The sequence below is a fragment of the Cygnus olor genome, chromosome 5 (genome assembly GCF_009769625.2).
Source record: "Cygnus olor isolate bCygOlo1 chromosome 5, bCygOlo1.pri.v2, whole genome shotgun sequence".
Classification (NCBI taxonomy): domain Eukaryota; kingdom Metazoa; phylum Chordata; class Aves; order Anseriformes; family Anatidae; genus Cygnus; species Cygnus olor.
The window spans coordinates 47,141,747-47,166,232 of record NC_049173.1 but is presented as its reverse complement, the minus strand read 5'-3'; the positions used below and the strand labels follow the sequence as shown (position 1 = coordinate 47,166,232).

Here is a 24,486-nt window from a genome sequence, read left to right as displayed (position 1 = left end):
AAGGTTTACTGGTGTTTTGTTTGAAGGAGGCATGTCATACCTACCCAGCTACAAGTATTTTTGGAATCTCTCCAGCAAATGCTTCCGCCATCTCCCGGCTACCCACGTTAGCAATACAATGCAGAGCTAGCCCCATGAAGGTAGGGTTGCGGCTTGCCAGATCATTCTTGATCGCGTTGTTTATTAAGCGAATCAGCTCGCTGTTAGAGTTCACTAGTACGGAGATGAAGAGATACCCTGCGTTTCAGGAAAAAGGAAAGGAAAATTGATTTTAGCTGACATGTTATGTTCTCTGTTAATGCCACAACTAATACTTTGAGATATATAGTTCTTGTCCAATACCAAACATATGTGCAGAAAGATATTTAAACACCAGAGCAAAGGCTAGAAAGATGAAGTGTGGATTAATTAGTTTAATGTTTCTGTAATTTATCAGGTTTTAGAGAAAGATGGCTCAAGGCCTATCAATCTCTTTCAGCACATGCTCAAAAGATCATTTTGGATGAAATGGATACTTGAATTGTAAGAAATGAAGAGTTTGTCTTATTGTTTAGACTCTAGGGAGCTACACCTGTGTGATAAATATGACGTTACCTAGGAAAATTTTTAGAGATTCTGAAAATTAAAGGTTACTTGCCTATTCTGGTTCACATATTGTACAGCTAGCTAGTACATAGCACTTGCAGTGGAACTCATGCTTGCATTATAGTTTGTTAGCAGCAGCTAATGTTTCCCTTAAGTCTCTATTTCTACCTGCTTGCAAGACTCAAGGCAGTTACCCAGCAGGAGTAATAATCTTACAGAGTATGTATTTTAGCTGTTACACTTAGTGGAATTTATTTAGACAGTACAGCAACGCCTCTCGAGTCACTTAATAAAGCAAGATTCCTTGTGCACAAAAGTGTTTACATTTTAAAAATCACTGCTAGATCCAAGACAAAGCTTTCATTTGAGAGAGGGAGGAAAATTGTTTTGCAGATTCTACAGCTGAGGCAGGCTGGTAGAATGGTTCATCTTTTGCAGAGATGGAGTTACTCACAATTTGCTTTTCTGTGTATCTATTGGAACTGAGCAGGTTTACAGCCTCCATGTGACCAAAGTCAATGTCATGCCCCAAGAGAAAGATGAAAAGCAGCTTGCAGACATATTTTTTCTTACTGTAACCATCCAGAGCCTTGTCTCCTAGAAAGCAAGGAAACAAAAAGCAATTAAGCCTGCATTGTTCCTATACCTGCTTTCCCCCCCAGCCAGGGAGAGGGTTCCACTGAAATATCATATTTTAAACACAGTAGCAAGACATAGGTGTACCTAGTAATGAAGATTGGCATTTGATTCATGATCTATTACACTACAAAATAGAAAATGCATTGGCATTCAGTGAACAATAAGTGAAAATTTAATGTACTGTTGGGTTTACAATCTCAGACATATCATCCCATATGCAACATATATGACCACATGCAAGCGTATAATAGAGGCAAATCATAGAATATTTCCACAATTTCAGCAGAAAGGTAAGTAATAAAATTATTGCAGTACTTAAATTTCACAATTTAAGTTATTATTTGAGCTTTTATTCACTCTACATTGAAAAAAAAGCAAGAGATTGATATCTCTGACCTAACCAGGACTAAAAATCTTTACATCATTTTGTGCAAAAAACAAAGCCAATGTTTTTCTACTTACATGAAAGCTAGGAATTTCTTTTATTTAGATTCATTTTAAAAAGAGAAACAAAATGTAAGCACAAAATTGCAGTTTTAATATGGACGGTGATACCCTTCAAATCCTAGTCTTTAGACAGCAGTTGATTCTTACAGGATTTGGGTTGTTTCCCTTTTTAATGACAATGTACCAGTTATGAATAAAAATAAGCTTTTTGAAGCTTGAAGCTATTTTTATGCTATGCAAAGAAAAGCTGCCTTTATGTCCATACTGTGGAATCTAGCACATCACATCTCCCTTAAACACAGGGAGCAGCGTTACCTAAGATACTCATAGGAATGAAGTCCTGCTATGCTGGATCCTGTCAGGAACCTCTCACTGCAGCCAGCTCTGCAGAAAACTGGCCCAAATCATGTTTCTTTGAGTCACACATACAGTTTGCTGCCATAAGGCTATTTTGCTGCTGAGTCAGCAGCCAAATGAATCCGGGCCTGTTTGCTTTACTAGATACCCGAATTAACATTAGACAAAACAGAACAAGACATCCAGATTAAGAAAAAAAAAATCCATTTCTTTCCTTCTTCGGAAGTACTATGACCCGAGGGAAAAACATACCCAGCCATGTACGTCTATCCACTGTGGCTGTCAAACTACAGCTTAAGCAGCAGAAGAATAAAGCTTTCTGCATTTGTAACTTGGGAAAGGAATACTTCATATTATATTATTATTCCTGATAAAAGGGTACTCAACAGCAGAAACCTCCTCCCATTGCATCATTGTAAAGGAAAAGAACCGTGTAAATCAAAGACATCTTACTTATGAGAGGCAGAATATATTATATATACACACACACACAAAAAGGCAGAGTGACAACTTTAACTTTTAAACATTTTTCAGCTGCTATCATAAGAGAGGTTTCTACAGGCTCTTAGTATTAGATTTTCAATTTGTATTCTGCAAGAGATTTGAAAGGAAAAGAAAGAGTCAATGCATAAGCCAGAGGGGCTTTATATTACTTCCTGATAAGCACATGCCAGCTAGTGACAAGCCAACTGTTTCCAGGTGAATGATTTAAAGAACAGGTGATGCTGGATCCCATTACCAGATACAATTATGATTCACAGGAGGGGACACTAACACCCTGAACCCATTTAAGCCTCTGTTCCCTAGTCACTGAGATCTACGTAATTGAGGACTTGCTATGGTATTTAATAGCACTCATATCACTAGTTACTTCTCTCAGAGATACAGATAGACCAAAAGGTGTCAGAAAGTAGTTTCATATCTACTTTACCATAAGTGGAAGAAACCTGAGCCTGCAAGACTGAGTCCAAGACTCAATCGTTGCTGCCTGTTGTTAGTGCAGAATTACACAGAAGTTGCAGGTATAAAACCCATTCTCTAATTTTGCCAAATGGCTCTGCTGTTGCCTTTGAGATCAGAAAGGAAGAGGGAGTACAGAACACTGCAATCCAATTGTTTAAATGAAAAACACAAGCAGAGGAAAGTATGTATGCTCAGAACTGGACTGGCTTTCACAACAAAGTATTTGTCATGACTTGGCAACTCCTTTTTTTCAGGTTCAGAATCCAGGTATTTAAAGAGTTATATTCTTCCAAGCTACCAGCATTGGTAGAGCTCAGATTAACAATGGCCTCGAATCGTCAGGTATCTCAGGCATCTTTGATAGAAGTTATGCCATGCAGTCAAGCCTCAAACATTATCATCCTACTGACAAAGAAAAAGCAGCTTCCTTCTATATCACATGCTAACAAAGAACAGTACTGTAAAATTGGTACCTGAAACACTTTTCCTTAAGAAAAAAATAATTCATGCCTACTTTCAAAAGCCTCTGTCCCTTGTATACGCAGGCAATCTGAAAGTTGTGATTAAGAGGAAAGCTTAAATTAAGCCAAGTAACAGCCATTAGATCACTCTTTAAAGCTTTATTAGTCCCCAATACGTTATTCCATCTACCACCACCACCCCTTTTTTTTTTTTAAATACCATTTAATTAGCTGTGCAATTCAAAAAAAGAGCATTGCAGTCAAAGGTCTCACTACACTCATCTAAATTCAATTGTGCTTTGAAGAAGCCTTGCTTCAGATTCTTATTGAAAATTTAAGTTTAACTGTTCAATTCCTCTCCACCCATGTAGCATTTACTGAGTTTAAAAGGCTCTATTTTAAACATCACTAACAAGTCTTCTTGCTGAAGTCCATGCTAAAATAGCACAGCCCTTCCCAGCCCCAAGCAAACATCCTGAAAACAAAAGCAGAAGGAAGTTTTGCACATTCTGTGTTATCTTTATTGCAATACACAATCATTTCTTTCAACTCAGCTCATTTTTAAATGCTTCCACGAACATTTGCAAGTACTGCAAATCAAGTCAGCAGAAACAGGAAGGATCCAGAACACACGTCAGCAGGTTTTGAGCACAGTGGGCATTTCAAAGACTACTTGCTTTCCCTGAAAAGTTTGCTAGATCTTTCAGGCAGCCTTCCAAGAGGGAAGAATAAGGCAGAAATGCTTTACAAGACCTTTTGGTTCCCAGGCAGCACCTTCTGTCCATGACTTGGATAGTGAGCTAAAACACAACATTTGCTTTTGAATCTTACTCTGTACACTTAAAAACCACCCTGCTACACAGCTATTGAGCCTGCTACCAGCCAGAGGGGGCGGGAAGGCAGTTTGGTCCTGTAGGGTGCTCACTGGGGACAGAGTGAGAAGGCCTGACAAGTCTAGTCCCACTAGCAGCCCGACAGTCGACTGCTATCTCAAAGTCTAGATATACCTCAGAGTTAGAACTTCAGTCGTGGCCTATACAAAACACATCCTTAAGTGCTCCTCTGCATTCAGCGCACTTCCTCCTTAGATTACTTCAGCTGTGTAACTTCAGACCTGATCTGTTTGTGCAGCTGGCACCGGAGTCCAGCAGGTTACTGTAACAGAAGGCCTGCTCCTAGCTTGGAAGCCAAAAATGAAGTTGCTTTTATGGATATATCTGAACTTAAGGCATGACAAGATTTGTCTTCCTGTGAGTGTGATACAGACCAAGCCTTCTAACCAAAAGGCTGAATATTTGTGACTGACAACCCATACCAATCCATAAGGCGGTATTTAGCGACTACTACTACCACCAAAACAGTATTACTACAGCGTCCCTACAACTCAGTTGATATTTGAAGCCTGGTTTTGCTTCCAACAATTCACTTTGTCAGTGAAGACACTATTATTTTACTGTCAAATTGTCTCCCGCTTGTCTAAGAGGCATATGAAAGTAGTGTGACTAAGACACCCAGACCCATCTTAAATAATGGAAGACTGCTTACACAGCATGGCAGGAAAGCAATCCATTGTCACACAGCTTGTTTAAAACACGTATTTAGAGGCTTGGACTTATTATGGATTACCATGTAGTTTGGGACAACTTACTCGATCTTGGGAAAGCAAATAAGCTGAAGTTAAAAACAAAAACATACTAACAACTGACATTGGTGTTCCTTCTTCTGTACAAGCCAAAGCTCAGATACAGTATGATGTCTTAAATCCAGCAGCTACTCTTCTAACACAAAACCCATTAAGCAACAAGAAAAAAAAGGAAGAGCTCTAATGTCAAATGTGGAAAAAAGAACAAGCCTGAATCAAGCAGTAACCAAAGCTCCTTTGCCTGCAGAAACAGCATATAGATCTGTGGGCAGTTTCACTAGTATACAATTTTTGGCTTGAGAGATCAAATTAAGCAACGCATCAATAAACAAGATATTTTTCACTCAAGAAAGCAGATGTCCTTTACAAAGCAATTAATACTCTGACAGCTAGACTTGTAGTCTGCCTCAAGCATGGGAAAAAATCGTTCTATAATCCAAAAGCTAAACAAATGGATTATTTTTTGTTTCACACAACTCCTACAACTTCTGCTTTATTACACTGGTGTGGTTTCTTTATACTGCATGCATCTTATCTCAGTTAATGCAGAAGTATTTAAAGCAACCGTCAAGGACACACTGACCTTAACAACACAGCTTCCTCACGCTGAAACAAGAGACAAAGCCACTTAAAGTACAGAGATCCTGGATTCCTCCTGAGCTCAGAGCACTGAAGCCAGATCCAAGCCCAGCACCAAGACATATGTTGCACCAGTTCAAGAAAAGCAGGGCTTTTCCAGACATGTGCAGCATCATCCCAGCCTGTTAAGCACAAGGGTATTTTAAGCAGCAGCTTAACCCAAATGTAAGGTGGGCAACAGGCTTGCCAGCTACTTCTGTGAGAGTAACAAGAGTAGTAATATTCACATGCTTATAGGGAGAGGCTGTCTTGCCAGCTACATGGAGTGGGGGTCTCGATACTGCAACAGAACATGCAGAAGAGTATAGAAGTCTAGAGGGAGGAAAGGATACCAGCCTCTTACGCTGGGCTCAAGCAAGAACACATCTGTGACAGGAGACATGACTGCCAGCTGTGCTTCTTGCAGCCAGCCCTTTCCATGGTTGTAGCAACTCAGCCAGTCCAACTGCTGCATCTCCAGCCAGGTAATTAGCACAAAGCCCCTGCATACTCCATAATTATTTAGTAGGAGACTCCATCTTAAGGGACTCCATCATACATTTGCCTTAATCCAAACTATTTAACAAACACTTTTTAAAAAGTCAGTGCTACGTAAAAAGGAATTAGGTTAAATTGAATGATCTTACTTAAACTGAAGGAAAAAAAAGTATTATGAAGGTCTGGTTATTTTTATGTGGATAGTCTGCAAGGGAGAACCATGCAACTCAGAGCCCCCGTAGAAATCCTGCAGCAGAAAGATACACAGCTATCACCTCCTCGCACCCTCAAGGACACAAACGGTTACACAACAAGCAGTCCAAACTCGCTTCAACCAAATTTTGACTTTTGTTTCTGTTTTTTTCTTCTGAGTATGTCAAGTCATTATCTTCAGTTGAATGACATTTTTCACCTAAAATCCACACAAAGTAAAGAAGTATATGTGAAGGGAAAGTTGAGTCACATTTCACTCACATTACTCATTGAACACATACCGATATTTATTCAGAACTGTTTAAATTGTGCTTAGAGGATGTTATGCACAAGGTACGCAGGCTGAAGTTACTACACTGCTTTACTCACAACACCTTGATCCTCTGATCATTGCCTGATTCACAGTTCTACACAGCTGGAAGCTTTTATGACAATTTCTCCCCTGCCTCAGTGAACTAGAGAAGAATTTACTGTCTGTACGTTTGAATATTCTGGTACTTAAGCCATGAAATACCTTGCAAAACTGAGGAACAAAATTTCACAGGTCTTCATGAACTGTGCCATCAGCAGCTTTACCCTACAGCAATACAACACAACTGGAGAACTACCTATGTCAACCAGAGAATGCTGTTTTAGTGAACTAAGAGCTTCGTTACTGCCAAGTTTTCTTACAGTTAGTAACCCAGTAGCTTACATTGCTACCTTCCTTCATCAGGAGGGAAGAAGGGAGCAGAAGGGAGCAGTGAAGACAAGCTCTATCAGGCTAGGCAGACTTGTACTAGAGGTTACACTAGCGACCCCTGAATACCTGTTCATACACACTTCACAGGACAAGGTTCAGAATGACTGATGCTAGCAAAATACCGAATTACTTGTCATTGCTCATTCTAGAATCCTCACACACTATTTACTGCACTTTACTAATAAAGTGCACTCAGAAAGCATTATGTACTTTTTTTTTTTTTTTTTTAAGACTGCAATGATTGCTGTGGTACCCAAAGTATATTCTCTGATTAATTTCTCTTCTTCGCAATGTTTTCTGCAATTCCTTATTGCATTTATGACAGCCTGTTTAATACTAGCAGTGAGGTGAACGAAACCTCCTTCATGCTTGAAGCAGATTGGAATGTGCAGTTGGCAATGAGGTTCTACAGGAGCTTCAACAATTGGTTTTTGTTTCTTTTTTTTTTTTAAACACCTTTTGAAGTTTTCACTCACTGCAAACTAAAGAAAGTCTGATGAGAGCTTCTACTTTCATCAGTGAAAAATTGACAACATTTGCAAACAAACTGAAGTTTGCCCATCAGCCAAAACAAGTTAAAAAAACAACAGGTATTGTAGCTTGAAGTTATGTTGCTGAAAGCACTGAATTTCTACATTAGTGTGGCTGCAGCAAAGTTTCCAGTCAGGCATTAACCTCATGATGACAGAATAACATAGGCAAAATAATTATTAGTATATCTATAGGAAAGGCCTCATGATGACCTGACCTGTCTAAATATTAAGTAAAAATATTTAGGTGCAGAAAAAACCTTCAGAAACAGCGAGAATCGGTACTGAAGTCCCAGTACAGAAGCCTGAGACTCAGAGATAGCTCAGAGCTTCCAGCAGAGCAGCTTTGCAGAAGTGGCAGGGAAGTTTGGAATCTGTTCAACTCTTTTAGTCAGTTCAGGCCAACTACAACAGGTTGGTGGGGATGTTCCAGAAGAATACAAAGTCAGTCTGACTACAAGCTCAAGCATATTATAGCTTCAGAAACAAAAGGCATGTCAGTATCAAAACAAAATCATAGCTGGGAATTAAGCCATTATTTGCTACATTAAGATTATCAGACAAGTTGACTAGTGAAGCTGTTTGAAATGGGGAGAACATCTCTTTGCACTGATGACTATAACCTAACTAGTCAATTTTAACTATGAAATATTAAATATTAAATAGTACATATTTGTTATCAGAGTCACATAAGCTTTTCTCAGGTTTTTATATGCCTCTAAATATAAGAAAGGATGTTTTTGTTCTGTCAGCAAGAGCTGCTAAGCAGATATAGGTCGGTAATATTGGTGGTAGGGGGACGGCTGGGCTGGATGATTTTGGAGGTCTTTTCCAACTTTAATGATTCTGTGATCTATAATTGTCAGAGGGAGAAAATACAACCTCTCAAGTTTGCACATTCCACGTTAAGACTAAATGTTGCATTGGAATTGGCTTGTCCCTTCCAGTTTATGATACTCTTGTCAGGACTTCCCAACTGTGACTGGGAGCAGTCTCCGTGACACACACTTTTTGTCTGTTAATCTTTCAGCTGAGGGATTTCTGCAGTCTGTCTGCAACGATCTAGAAGTTAATGCTCTTAGTATAAACTCATCTAAACTTCCATTACAATACAAGGTGAAAAATGAATACTATTCTAGGGTGACTCAGTTAGTAGAGGGGCAAAAGGCACCTTCATACAGAGTCTAAAAATCTGTTCTCTTCTTGACTAAACTTCTGAAGCCAGGTACAACTAATTCACCTGTCTTCTATCTAGGTGAATTCAAGGTCTTCCATAAGGGGAGCCTGCCTCATGTAGAGACAGAATTGGACCTCTTGAGGGTATGCTCTAGCAATAAGGGAGGTATTATTTGTATTTAGTTTGTATGTATACTTACTGACCTATGAGCTATGGTCCACAGTTGAGCGACCAAAGGCTCAGCACGCTAGGCCTTGACATCCAGATGTCAAGAGGGCTCACAGAGCAAGCAGAACAGAAAAAACAGCAAAGCAGTAATTCACCCAAGCCATCAATAGCAGAACATTTTTTTTCAACCAGTAGGAGTCAGGTAAGACATCTCTAGCTCTAGCACATAGACCAATTATGCCTGACAATTTCAGGCATAATAGGCTCTTCTACTTTGGTTTCATTCAGGCTCTTCTACTTCGGAAAACATAACATTCTCCACACAAAGCAGCTCTCAGAAAATACAAGCTGAAATACATAGATTTTCCCCTTATTAATATCACCAATTCTTTTATTGGAAGTGAACAATTCTATGTATAAGGAAAGGCTGTAGCACTGATTTCTTTTTTTTGTATTTTTTTCTTTTTTTTTTTTTTTTCCCTGTGCCATGATATTAGAAGAACCCAGAGAGGAATCAGAGGAGGTTTCAAATAAAGCTTTCCCGAACAGATGGTAGAAAAATTTCAAGAAACATTAGAACACCTAGGCCCTGAGGTGAGTCTAGTTAGAAATCTAGAGCTTCCAGTGAGTAGATAACTAGCTGATTATACTATCATATACAATAAATTGAGTCACTTCCAAAAAAAAATGCAGAAGTAAGAAAACTATAACCATTAAGTCTGTGGAAAACACTAAGCCAAAACAAGAGTTGGTATATGTCACCTTCAGCGATCTTCACCATCTCTGCCGCATGCAAGACCATTTAAATTACTCCAGTTTTAGGCCAGTTCAGGAAAAGTTGGAACAGAATCAATAGAATTCTCAGATTCATATTTACTCTTGTTAGGGATGTAGAATGTGGTGCTCTGACAGAAAAGAAATTAGTACCTTCACATGTGCACTGCAAGGCACATCTAGAATAGGACTTGGCTGGGACTCCCTTAAGGAATTTTTGCCTCTCAGCAAACATCTTTAAATGACACAAGCTTAAGTTTCAGTGATGTTTTCACTCTCCCCTCCCATCAAGCACGTCAACAGTACATGACAATTCACAAAAAAATACATATACACACATGCATTTATATAATAACCTCTGCCATAGAATTGAGTAAATGCAATGACTTTTCAAGGGAAGAGAGGAAGGTTTTCATATTCACCTTCCTATGCCGTAAAATTATTTTTTCCACTTCCTTTTCACAGCAAAGCATCTATCTAACACTGATGTTGGTTTGATTTTTGGCAGAAGTAGCAAGCTTTGTATAGTCTGTTCTAGAGCTTGTTTTTTCCCATCATTTAATCCAAGAATAAACTTGTGTCCATTCTCCAGTCAGTGACCAGTAGACATCGCCTTCGCACACACTGAACAACCAGCACATAGCTCAAGGGTCTACTAAACACTTGTTTACAAGATTAACAGCCATTTTTGTTAGTTCCAACTTTATGATCTCATTACCAAGTAAAAGCATAAAATGGTGGCATTTTAATAAAGCAGTTTAATCTCCAAGCAAGATTTATACTAGACACAGTATGTCTTGCAGATAGAGGCTGAATTTAGCTCAAAACAGGTTAAGAAGTTACTGTACATGTTTAATAAATTAACCACAGAAGTTTCATGTTACTTCGTCTGTCAATTCATTTCACTTTGCCATACCTCCTTATGAGATGTAACACTTAAAACAACAAAAAAACAAAACAAAACAAACAGATTTTTATGAAGTTCAGGAAAGTTACTTCAGGCTTTGGTAATGCAATAAGCATTCCAAATAGAAACATTAGTCTAGGTCAAAATAGAAAAATGAAGGTAAAAAGCCTTAATCCAAAATCAGTAAGTTCTGAAGCCACATATATGAACTCCACGCTGCAATGCCTTATCTAGGTGCACACACAGCCCCATATCTATTTAAACAGAATGTTTACCATAGCCACTTCTGCTGGAATTTCATTCAAAAACATCTTAACTACCCCTCAAAATCTTTAAAATTTGAGGCCACATACGAAACTTGAACACACTTATAGCATGAGTATTAATATGCATTGCTTAAGAAGTGAACTGTTGCCTCTTTGAATGCATGAGGATGAAATTAGTCATTGCATGTATTTTGTTTCATATGAATAACCTTTAATGCTGTTACTTATAGGAGTGGTCAAGACATATGACCTCATCAACTACACATTTTTATCTTAAGTTTTCCAGAAGACAACTTAATACATTACTTCCCTAAGTGGTTGGGAGTGGGAGGATGGTTTGAACATGTACTGTTTTAGTAAAAATAATTACACCCACTCATGTTTTCTCAAACTAGTTTGTGGCCTCCTGCAAGAAAACAGGTAAAGTAGTCACATGGTTGGGTGGCAAAGTATTAGGTTTGTGAACACTATCTCAGCTCTTTGATAGAGGAGGGAGTTTTCTTCCCTTATGGGTGAGTCACAGGACTGCAAAGAAGCTCTGTGCTTAAGAGAACACCTTCAGTAGCTATTTTAACACCCTGCATTAGCATTTTGCTTATGTCCTCAGCTGACAAAAAATCTGAACATGTAAAAGCAAAACAAAAACCCATACAAAAATGTCATGAGGAAAGCAAACACTACAGTTTAAAACAGTCAACTCACTTACCTTTAAATTTTGACCGAATGTTTGCTAGTTCTTTATTTATTCTCTTTATCTCTGCTTCTTTGCTTTTGCCTGAAATCAAAAGAACATACATCAGGATACAGTGTCTCAAACAGCTCTCTGTAAGCCCCAAGGTTCTTTCCACCCAATCATGTTGCATGAACATAAAAACATCAGGAGGAATTATTGCTCCCCCCCTGCCCATAGCAGCATTAGGACTAGATGAAGGGAAACATCACAGAGGTAACTTCAGCATTGCTTTATTGGGGAATCTGAGAAGCTAACAACATCTCTATGTTTCAAAAAGTTTCACTTGCAGACTTTAACTATATGAGACTTTCATACTGTCTAATCCGAGATGCCTTTATTACCGACTTGCACAAAACACCTCAATTCCTGTATTCTTTGGAGTAAAACGGGAAGAGAAAACAGAATGACTTCTGATTTGATTACTAGGCTGACAGTGCTCTTCAAGAAAGAATCATAGAATCGCAGAATGGTATGAAAGAGAAACGAATCTTCCTAAACAACTTCTCTTGCTCCTCAGCTTAAGGAGTCAATTTACTGTTTCTCTATTGAATGGTCATTCAAGCAGCCCTCAAAAGGACACCTTTACGTTCTTAACTGGCATTAAAAAGGAAAAGTAATAAAACTATGAGCTCCACAAAGACTGAAAGACCTCAGAGAGAAGGGATACATGCTTAAAGTTTACTAGACTTCTGATATATCCCAGAAAAGTCACCTTAGAAAACAGAAGTATTTACAACTCCCATTTTCTTAGATGTCTTTACCACCTTCTTAACAATTTATATTCCATAGCAACTTCTGATTGCAAGGACAGGTATTAGGTTTTACAGTACCGAGTTTAATAACCACAGAAATAAGTTGCAGTTTCAATCCTGTTGATGCAAGCTTGTCCAGGTAATACTTACATTATCCAAACCAAACAAGTTTATTACTTGTTAGCATTTTGTCTTTCAGTGACAGATTCTACAATGGCCTGGGTCAGTTATCTCCTATCAAAGTGAGCATGGTAGGATAAAGCATCCAACTCAGGTATCATATACAATTGCCTGAAGCTTGAGGGAAGCAAATGAAGCCCATTCCAGCAACGCAGAACTGGACATCTAGTTGGGTTGCAAATTCAGACCCGTATGGAATTGACTTTCTAACAGTTTCCAAAACATCTCAAGTGGCCGCAGAAAAAGGCATCTGCCTTTACTCTCTACCAAGTGTATTTGGCTACAAGGTTGCATATCAAAGTTCCTGTCCCCCCATGAAAGTGATCCAATTTGATCTGCAGGGGGGATCGGGTGCCCCACTGTGGCAAATCCCTTTCCTTACCACCTCTCTGATCACAACCGCAGCCATGTCTGTGCAGAGAGGGTACATGACAAGGCTTGAAGAGATCAGGACCAGCACTCCACGACAACTTCAGGCTCATCCCTTTCTTCCACATAAGCAGAACAACAACTCCCAGCATTTAAACATCGTACTACATTTGCATGTCCAAACTTCCCATGCCACCCAATGATTTTCTCACCCTTTCCCATTCCAAAGATGATCTGGCAGCAGGATGCCTCTGTTTGGATCATGAAGTTTAACCAGTTTTCACCAATATTTCATGCAACAGTTTTCTTCAAATTAAACATGGCCTACCTAAAATAAGCTGGTTTTAAAGCAGTAACACTACTCTCTGCATAAACGGACACCAACTGATAGAATCTAAAGCTTAAAGTGTTTTCTACCACAGATTTTAGATTTGTCTTAATTGGATTAGATTATTTGTTCTGTGCACATGCCAGAGATAACCAGGTGTTCACGTCTAAGATACTTGTCAGCATTAGGAATTCACTACCAGACAGAAGTCTTTTGTAACATATGCCAAAAGGATGCAAGTGTTAATGTAAATAAAAAGCGTTCCAAGTTTCCTAAGCTACCTTCAATCAGCACTTTTTCAGACCTGAAAATACTTCCGTGATTTTCAGCAATTCATCTGTTCCAGTATAATAATAATAAAAAAAAAAGAGGATAAAGTTTTAATTTCTAAAGCTACCAATTTCTTTCCCCCCTTTACCAAGCAAATGGCATATCTCATTTTAAAATGTTACCATTGAGTCCAGAGACTGTGTACTTCAGTTAGATAAACTGGTCAGAGAACACTGACCTCAGTCGGGGATATTTTCAAGTTAGTGAACTTGAATAGAATATTTAATTACCTCAGTTTGGAAGCTATGTCCTGGCTCTGTCTTTAGGCTCTGTCTGCAGGTATAAACACTGCAATAGTTACTCTGAATTATTAGCAATTGTTTCTCTAACCTCAGGAAGTGTGGCAATAATCACTGAAATTTAAAATGGGGAGGGAGGGAAGAAACATGACAAGTACCTAAGTCTCATACAGCTTTTTTAAACCCAAAACAAAATCATGGCTTTAAAAAAAAAAACAAAAAAAAAACCTCTCTATCCATTACACTCACACATTATCAGTTACTGCTAGAAACTGTGTTCTTTGTGTCCTAAGCAAGCAATAGAGTATTGAGGGAAGCTAGACTAAAATACTTTAGGAATCCGTGAAGTCAGCACCCTTTGGTAGAAGCAGATTGCAGCCTCAGCAAAAGAATAAACAAAATCCCCCGCACACAGCTGGAACGGTGAGCTGTCAGGAAGACCCACACTGAACAACAACCTCAGGTCTGAAGTTTTAGTTTCATTGGAAGCTAAGAATTTGCATAGCACGTGAACAGAAAAACAGCCTGTTTTTAGTAATTCCTTCAGGCCGTTCTATTTTGAACGCGCTATGTAATCTCATCTAGACCTTGACAAAACACCAATACCATAGCAACCAGATGGTGATAAAAACTTAACTCCCCATACTGGAGCCCCGGCTTGGATGATTAAGTCCTAAGGTGCCTCCTTACCACATTGATTTCACCCATAAAGCATCTGGAAGTAAAGGAATTACTTCATGTCTTCGGAGTTTCATTTAGCAGGCTGTTGGAAGCTTGTCTAGAGTGGGCTGTGAGTGCAGCAAGCAGACTCACTAACTGCTTCTTCAGTCAAAGCTGCTACTTTTACAGCTACTCAGAAAGTCACCTTTGGGATTATTAAGATCAACAAAGCTGCTGTTAGCTGAAGAACATGAGTAAAAGAAAAATTTATTTTTTTTAGTCTCCCAAAGTTCACTTTGCACTTAATAGTGCAACTAAAATGGCGTAAATAACTTTTAAGCTAATGAATTAATTTCATTGTCATCCATTCCAAAGTCAAGCAAAAGATCCTCTCAATGTCAACATTAAAGTTAAAATTAAGCTGAAATATCTTAAAAAAAAAAAAAAGACCAAAAAAAAAAAACCAAACCAAAACACAAGCATACCATTTCCTGAAGCCTCCAGCAGTTACACTGCACAGTAATCTTATTCAAGCTTAACTTACTGTTCTTATAAGAGGATGACAAAGCAAAATAAAACCTCACAGTGGCAGGTAGCTTCAGTTTGTTAGATGTATAAAGAAAAGAAGAAAAAACAACAAACAACAAAAAAGCAAAACTAGCATCAATTTCAGCTAGATCTTCCTTTTCCCCTAAGAAGGAAGCTAGATCTTCCCTCTCCATTAAACAAAACATGTTTAACCAACAAGTTTTCCTCATGTTACTCAGAAACAGTAACAGTGAAGAATTTCTACATTATTTACTTTTGCCATGCCTAGAAATACTTCAGCTTCCTTAACGATGGTCAAAAATGAAGATAAAACCACTGCTGACAACAGTTGAAGAATTTCTGTACTGCAGAACTAGAAGCTTGCATTTCAAAGCTTGCAAGGGCAATTGCTCCATCTGTCTCATCTCCAGTCTGTTAAGCAGCTTCCCATTTGAAGAAATTACCTGAGCTGTATTCCGACACAGTATGCCATAGCCAAGCTACTCAACTTACAGGGACTTCTCAAAGGTAACGTCATGTGTATAAACTGATGGGTAGGGCAGTAGTTAAGTTGGAGCACACGACCATGTTCCGCATGAATTCAGGCCACATCCTCCTCATTTTCATTTATCCTGGCTTTTTCAAGTCTAATAAGATGATAATTAAATATCCATAGCAAGTTATTAAAAGAGGTGACTTCAAATTGCTACGTTTTAGCCAATTACTCTGAAGAAGGCAGTCACAGGTGTATGATTGCTGTCAGCCTTCTCCAAGACAAGTACCTGAGCAAATGGGTACCCAGCCACAACATGGGCCCCGGCGCTCAGCAAGCGATTACTTCATAGCTGGCAGATCGCCATGCTTCAGGCTCCACTGTGCTGCCTGCTGCCTTCATTAGGCAAGGTAAATTTAGCCTGCGCTGTACTCTTATCTTTAATTATCATCTTGTTCAACAAAGATATACTAGTGAACATCAAAAGTCATCCAGCTCTTCAGGGAACCAGTTGCTACCCTTAACCTCCAGGTAATCCAGGCTCCAGGCAGAGCTTCAGGAAGTACTGCATGAACAACATCACTGGACCTAAGCTGGGAATTCTGCATTAAAATCCACAGAAGAATGAGAAAACAGAAAAGTTACACCAAAGGGATTGTTGAGGCTGCTCACTTGAAGAGAACAGTTTAGACATATTCTAATACTAACTTGGCAGAAGGACTGAAAGACTAAGCAAGTACTTCAAGGGTGGAATTAGTGGGCTACTTGTGGCTCATTTAAACAGTGACCTGCTCCAGCAGGATTAACTTGTTGCTGCTCTCACGATAAACTGCCTAAGCCAAGACTGATGCCCAAAGTGCATCCATGGTGATCAGACAGAACAGTAACCAGTTCTTAGCTTTTAGACAAACAAACCATTTAGCATATTTCTGACCAAATGCATGCATTTCTTTCCCAAAGGAGCAGAGAAGCACTTGTTCTATACAAGTCTACCCAAACACTGAGGAGAGTGGATTTCTGCAGGCAAGATTTTATTAAAAGACAGGTGGGCTGACAATGTGTACAGCAAAAGATTTGCTTTACAAAGGTTTAGATATTTCCAGTACTCACCTGGCTCTGATTTGTTCATGGCCAGCAGCCAGCATAATTAAGCCCACCCTCTAATGGGTTTATTTTGAATTCATGCACAGGTCAGAACTGTTACATGGTATTGTTTCTTAGCCTTAATTGCCCTATGGCCATCTGATGATCCTATGATTATAGCTGTGCCATTATTAGTGTGAAGAGCTATAGAGCACACTGGGTAGGAGGCTTGATTACCATGACAAAGAGCTCGCCAGCATTCTGTCATGCTTCTTGAAGGTAAGTAGCATTGGTTTCTATTTGTGGCACTGCCATTTGTCCAACAGAACACGTTGCTCTGTTCATATTCAATTATTGAACAGGCTTTGAAGACATGACAAGTTGAGTTTTCTGTTTAGGAAAGCAGCACCACAAATACCATCAAGGCTAAGAGCAGCAGCTTTTTCCCCTCCAAACTCTAGAGGCCAAGAACATCTATTTGAGAAGAACATATAAGTTCTTACTCAAAACAGATCCTCCATTTTGAAGTTCTTTCAGAACTGTTAGATGCTTAAAAGAGTTACAAATCTGTCATTATTTTCCAAACATAAGAACTTAGAATCATAGAATGGTTTGGGTTGGAAGGGACCTTAAAGACCACCCAGTTCCAACCCCCTGCCATGGGCAGGGTCACCTCCCAGCAGCCCAGGTTGCCCAAAGCCCCATCCAACCTGGCCTTCAGCACTTCCAGGGATGGGGCATCCACAGCTTCTCTGGGCAACCTGTTCCAGTGCCTCACCACCCTCAGGGTAAATAATTTAGACTAGATATTCGGAAAAAAATTATCCTCTTTTAGTTTAAAACCATTCCTCCTTGTCCTATTACTACACTCCCTGACAAAGAGTCAGGGAGTGACTCAGCTCCCTCAGCCTGTCTTCACAGGAGAGGTGCTCCAGCCCCTTGATCATCTTTGTGTCCCTCCTCTGGACTCGTTCTAATACTTCCACGTCCTCCTTGTGCTGGGGGCCCCAGAGCTGAACACAGGGCTCCAGGTGGAGTCTCACGAGAGCGAAGCAGAGGAGCAGAATCCCCTCCCTCTCCCTGCTGGCCCTGCTGCTTTTGGTGCAGCCCAGGACACGGTTGGCTTTCTGGGCTGCAAGCACATGCTGCTGGCTCATGTTGAGCTTCTTGTCAACATCCCCTCCCCAAGTCCTTCTCCTCAGTGCTGCTCTCAATCCATTCTCCGCCCAGCCTGGATTTGTGCTTGGAATTGCCTGGTCCCAGGTGCAGTACCTTGCACTTGGCTTTGCTGAACATCATGAGGTTACACAGCCCCATCTCTCAGGCCTGCCCAGGTCCCTCTGGATGGTATCCCTTCCCTCCAGCATGCCGACCGCACCACACAGCTTGGTGTCATCGGCAAACATGCTGAGGGTACGCTTGATCCCACTGCCCATGTCACTGACAAAGACGTTAAACATCTGTTAGGTTTTCAGTAGCCTCTACATTAGGAACATCTAAGCTGATTGGTGAGTTAGGTGGGAGAGACTCCGCAGACAAACTGCGATAAGCCTCCCTTCAGCACAATATGTTGATGGAGTTTCATAATCAGTTTGGTCCAAGGCTATTCTTCTTAAAAGACAACAACTCCAGACCATTCCTTGGCACTGCTCTCCCCCTGCACACACATTCCTGCTACTACCTTGTACTGCTGCAGGTCAGGAGAACTAGGGAGCCAATACTGCCGAAAGCAAGCTGTTTATTTAGTGTCCCAGTAGTAAGTCTTATCAGCTTTACCACAAGAGATAATGCCAGCAGAAGGGAGCAGAATACATGACCAGGCAGAGAGCAAGTTCACCACATTCACCATCTGAACACACTTTAGGCAGCTTAAAGCAATCAGATTATCCACTTGCCTTTCCTATTGCAAAAAAAAGCTTACAAGCATGATGCTAAGACTACACCGTATTCTTAAACCCTGCTCTGTCAGAGGATGGAGACAGAAACTGGTTGAAAGAGAGGGCCCAAATCAAAACAACCACTAGTACCTCTGCAGTAAAAACCATGCAAATACAGGAAAATGTTCATGTAAAACTAATGACGGCACTTACTCTTGCTTTTGTGATGAAGCTTCTATAGTACTTGCATGTCCGTATACTACACTATTATTTTTACGTGCCAGCAGAGTCAGGTTATAGCTCTATAGTATACATTAGACATCTCCCGTGCAGATCATTTACTGCATTTCATGGAGCAAAACATCAAATTCATCCTCCACCTCCCCCTAATCTCCAAGGCAGATGGTTATTTAGCACCGAAGGTGAGAGTGCTGAAAGGCAGCACGCCACTGGGCAGTGCAGCAGAGTGGTCTGCTTGCTGTATGCCTGCAGGAATCCTTCCATTCGGCTAAACTATCAGGAGTTAATTACAGGTCCACTCAAGTATGTCTGGAGGAGGATGCTGGTGCTATCGTTTACAAACTCGCCGTGAAACTAATCCAAAGCAATGAGTATAAGATACCATACCTTTGCAAAATGTTAGTGTAGCTCCAGTTTTGTTCAAAAAATCAAACAGTACAAGGCTGCAGAACAACAAGCTTTTTGCTTAATGATTGTTAACATTCTGATATGAACAAAAATGTAAGTACATGCTGTCCTTTCACAAGACATATTTGATCAGAGGGAAACAAAAAAGTGTCTGTCCGTTCTCTCTTCCTTGCCTCCAGCCCCCACAAAAACAACAATTTGGAATGGCACAGAGACAACTGAGGGCTGCTGTGCCTTGGGACATCCTGATGCAATTAGGTATCTATTGCTGCAGACGAAGAGATCAGTGACCTAGTGATCACACTTAAGACCTCTATAGACCTCACATTTCCAAGACATTGCACAACCAGTGAACTGAGATTCACAGAAATGACTTCTTCCTCCAGTATGTTGCTGGAGGCTGGTCACTATAACAACGCTTCTCGTGAAACAGCAGGGAGTCACAGGCTTTACTGTAATCCAGTAATCTATTAACTCCTTGTCCTCCTAAGGAAAGGGAAATAAATGCGAGAGAGAACACAGCAGATTCCAAAACCCATCAATTCAGATACTCTTAACTGATGTAATTTAATCATTTTAAGCGTTGCCATGGATGTTTTTTTATAACCAGGCATCACACGTTAAGAAAACCAATGTAGGAGGGTCATGCACTAAGACCAGATTTTACCCCAAATGAAGTGAAAGCTTACTGAAAGCTCATATCTTAGCGACTTGATGAAGACTGAAGCATCTATTTGACAGTTCAGTTGACAAAAAGACCTTGACTCGTATGAAAAGAAGCTTCAGGCTAAGATGATATACAAAAGCAGAAGCACAACATTAGACTGGCATGGAAAGCAGCTCTTCCTCCTTCCTTGACTGATCAGCATTTCAGTGGCCATTTCCTTGAATGATATTTTCAAACTGCTGTTACACTCCCTTCACCAGGGTAAGGCAGCATTTGCACTGAGGTAATTCCAGGCACTGCGGACTCTTCTTCACCTCAGTTCACGTTCAAACAATAGAGCAGTTTGAGGCTCATCCAAATTCCCCTCGTTTCACTGTCACATCTAACCTGGACTATATCCTACGCAAGCTCATTAACTGATGCAGCTAACGCCATATTCTCTGCAGCAGTCCTCAACCTCCTCTTACCAGTCCTGATGGGCAGCCTTCATCCAAAGCATCTCCAATTCAGCAGTCGTTATACCATTCCATTGACTCTAACGGAGTGGTTGGATGTTAACATGAAAGATCCTAGCTCTTTACTACCTCTCATCTATTAATTATCATTTCCACCTACTTTTCTCAGTCAAACGTACACAAATTCAACAGCACAAAAAAAATCAAAAAGAAAAGAGTTCAGTGCAAGAAGCAGAAGAAAGCCACGTGCAGAACTTTTGTTTTGTTTTACACACCCCCCTCAGATTAATCTCATGTTAATTGTGCTTTTCCTTAGATTACTCTCCTGCAAATAGTTGCAAGTGATGCAAAACCTGGTGCTTCTCCTAGCTCTGAGTAGCACCCTCTCCTAGGGTCTTCTTTGGCCAGACAGTGACAAGGAAGTGCCTGTATTTGACAGGGAAGTATCTGTATAGGAAGAGTGGCCACAGCCTCCCAAGACAAATAGGACAGACGGCAAATCGATAACACTTGCCTTCAAATTTCTTCCAAGAGATAAATAGTCTGCACATACACAGAAAAGTCCTTGACTGTCTACAGAAGTAATACAAGTCCTACTTTAGAATTATACCCCCTGCAGTTAAGAACCTACACCTCAGAGGAGCATATAGTGGCTTTAGTCCACACCCTGAAAGCCACATTACTGATACAGCATCAAAACAGGCCCTATGTGCCCAACTCGCCCTATGTGAAGTTTCTTTCACTGTGTAGCTGCTCTCAACAAGAACAAACTCTAATCTTTAAGCTCATGTGCATGCCCCTCTCACACACATGCGTAGGGCACTTCGTTATCCACTGTCCACTCAAAAGGGCACGACCAATTTCACAAACCAGCCTTTTTTTAACCCCACACGCCTACCTACTGAAGTAAGACTTCAAGAGGTCTGAACACTTCCCCTGCCTAGCACAAATTAGAAATAATGCGTTAAATTCTATAAGAGATAGTTATACGTTTAATATATCTGTTAGGCTTTATTTAAGGAAAACATATAGCCCAAGGAGAAAGGAACGGTACCTTGGTACAGAAGAACAGATCCCGAAATATTTTGAGAACTAAACTAAAGGAATCCCCCTTCCCTCTGTCCAACTTTTACAGTACCACTGAAAATGTAAGACAGTTATTGAAAGTAGGGAGTGAAAACAAGAACTGCCTTGTCCTACAAACCTGGGGCAAAAGCACCTTTTGCCTCTGTGTAGGCCCATTTCATCAGCCCAAGAGTAGATGACTTTGTAATTTTACAGTGGAGGATTGGATTACTAGTAGTATCTTTAATACTATAACAGAAAGTAGTTCTACACCACCGCAAGCTCTCCTAGTTTTCCTGGTGAATGGCAGATAAGACTGCTGTTGCAACAGAACTGCTTGAGTGACAGATGACTTAGAACTTCATCAGCAGATAAGCATAAAACACAAAAAAGAAAACAGACTTGTGATGATGCATCTAGCTGTTTAATCAGCAAAGACAGCTAAAGAGTTTATAAAGCACCATCTTGCCTTAACGAGATCACTTTAGCAACTCCCCAGTACATGCACACAAAAAAAAGATTTAGCATATTTGAGCTGAAAACAACCATTTCTTAGAGGACTCCATATGCTTGTATGCATAACGCATGCAGGTTTTGTTGGGTTTCAGCTCAAGACACTTCCAAGCAGTGACAAGGGCTCTTCCAGACTTGAGGTCTGGATGGCACTCCATCGAACCCCTGGTCAGGGCTTTACAGCTCCCCTATCACCACAATCTATTTTGCACTACAGTCCTGTCTTGCTATTTTCTCAGTAGGCCACATTAAATAGGAGTTAATTACCTGTGCTATCTCAACTACGTGCTTCAGTTCAGCTTTCAACCTTTAGTTTTCTTGTCTCTTCTCTGGGGTCTACAAAAGACAAGAGCTAAAAAACTATTTGCTGTACTATTCTATATATGTTACAAAGCCATCTGCCTGAGCAAGCTTCTAGAAAAGCCCATATCTCTACCAGCAAGCTGTCATGTTATTTTCACTTTTCTTAAAAAGTCTTTTCTCTCCACCATGCAAAAATACAAATATATGCAAATACATGGCCTACAACAAGAAGTTGTCCTGAAATAAGACTCTGATACCAGAAACTGCAGAACAACTTGTTTTCTTACACTCAGGTTTTAAAAATGCACTTGATATTTGTGAAGATATGTGAAGAAAGAACATTTCATTTTGAAAATGTCAGTGAGTATTAGTGTTTCACATAGGCTAGGGCAAAGCCAAAACATTAAGAAGCTCTTCCATTTCTTAAAAAGGTCTTGTAATTTTTGCTGTAAGTAGTATTCTTAAAAAAAAAAAAAAAGCTGTATAGACTTGAGAAACCAGCATATCTTAAGCAGACTTTTAAAAATCATGTAGAAAGTCAGTCTTATGTTCAAAGTCATGGCATAGAAGCATTTCACACACAGATCAAGAAGTTTAACAGATAACCAGATAACCCAGGTGCCCAAAAACATGCTTAACTGACACAGAAGTAACAACCAACGTATAACTACTAAATACAGACTGACAGTGTTAACTCACAACCAGCTAGAGTTGTAAGAACTGAAAGCTGCTGTTAAATATGTTTTCTGAAGCCCTGTAATGGACTTGTAAAAATAGACAGGGAAGATGAGCATGACTCCCAGATTAGTAATTTAATAAATTTGTAAGAGAATACATTGTTTAGTGCTGCAGATGCTGTACTTACAGATGACCAAGAAATAAAACTTGATGTAAGATTAAATATTTATAAAGATAGAAGGTCTAAATTTACTGAAGTCCCTCTTGAAGTGTTATGCTGTTACCTTGGAAACATGCTGTACATCCACCTAAGCAGTTAGCACATATCTACGTTTTCATTATTCAGCAACATCTATGATGCAAATTCCTTATCTGCATAAAGTATTTCAGAAAAAGGTCTTATTTATAATCTGGAAGGGTTGTAGGCAAATTAAAAACTTCAGGCACCTATGGCAAAGAGATGGGACCTATTAAAAAGGGATGAATGAGTCAAAGACAAAAATAAGACTGAAATTTAGAATACCAGCAGGTATTTGGCACATCAGTACAAGAATCAGATATTTTGTTTGATTTTCAGGCTAGAACAGAGCCTAAAAGCTGCACTTGGTGTCTCGTTTCCCTCCCATCCCAGAACAGGAACATTTTCTTAGATCTCCATGTCCAAAGATCCTGTTAGCTAAGCAGCTGTTACTTTTTGTTCTTGACAAATACCCAGCTCCCCACACTGAAGTGGGAAAGATGGAACTGAAGCTAATTAATACCAGCATTTGCAAAATGCAAAGTCTCTAGAGAGTACTCTTAAGTGTATTTGGGAATCTTACTCAGCATACAACAGCCCATGGTTAGCTGGCAACACTAGGAGCTCCCTTGAGGGAAATGGTGCAGGTGCCATTGGACAGCTATTTGTAAGCTGCATAGATCACCTAGCAGTGGGAACTATCAGCTCTTTCACAGCTATTTAGAAGAGGCAGTTGCCGCCTTCATCATGAGATGAAAGATACAAAGGTATCTACAGCTTCCAATAGCTGTCTGGAAAGGGACAAAACTACCTGTATATGTTTAAACAGATAAAGCATTAACATCTTATTTGTTTCACACAGCAGGTACTTCTTTACCACTCTTGCAGACATAGAGAGCATGAGTGGTTTGCTGTCCAAGCTGGACAGACAGGTGGTTGTTCCATCTGGGTTCCTGCACTGCTTCCACAATGGCAAGCCTGTGGAGAAAACAGTAATTTGTTCTATCCTACTACCTCAAATCTTGTAATTCCATATCTATTAACATACGTTGGGTACCTAACACCTTGAATGTTTCTCTTGTTTTCAGAGAAATTTAGTAGAAGGAAATACAAGCAGAGAAATACTGACCAACTGCAAGACATAAGAGATACCTGAAGAATAAAATCATAGTACTTCTAGTGAAATGAATGGAATAAGTAATTCAAAAGGAGCTAAAACACAACAGCAACAAAGTCTTACATTATCACCAGGTGAAACTATGTTACACATGCAGCTGGCACACAACAGTGGTGTACTAGAAGATGTTCAGGAAACTGGGCCAACCAGCCAAAGCACAAGAGTGAGTCAGTAATCTTGAAC

At 39.9% G+C, this 24,486-nt stretch overlaps 1 protein-coding gene across 1 annotated transcript in view; it reads right to left on the bottom strand.

The window, feature by feature from the left end:
* AP2A2 (adaptor related protein complex 2 subunit alpha 2) overlaps nt 1-24,486 on the bottom strand; it is a 46,155-nt gene that overhangs the window by 20,113 nt on the left and 1,556 nt on the right. The window contains 3 exon segments of the mRNA XM_040560411.1: nt 45-238; nt 1,040-1,182; nt 11,694-11,762. Coding sequence (XP_040416345.1) covers nt 45-238; nt 1,040-1,182; nt 11,694-11,762 — 406 coding nt within the window.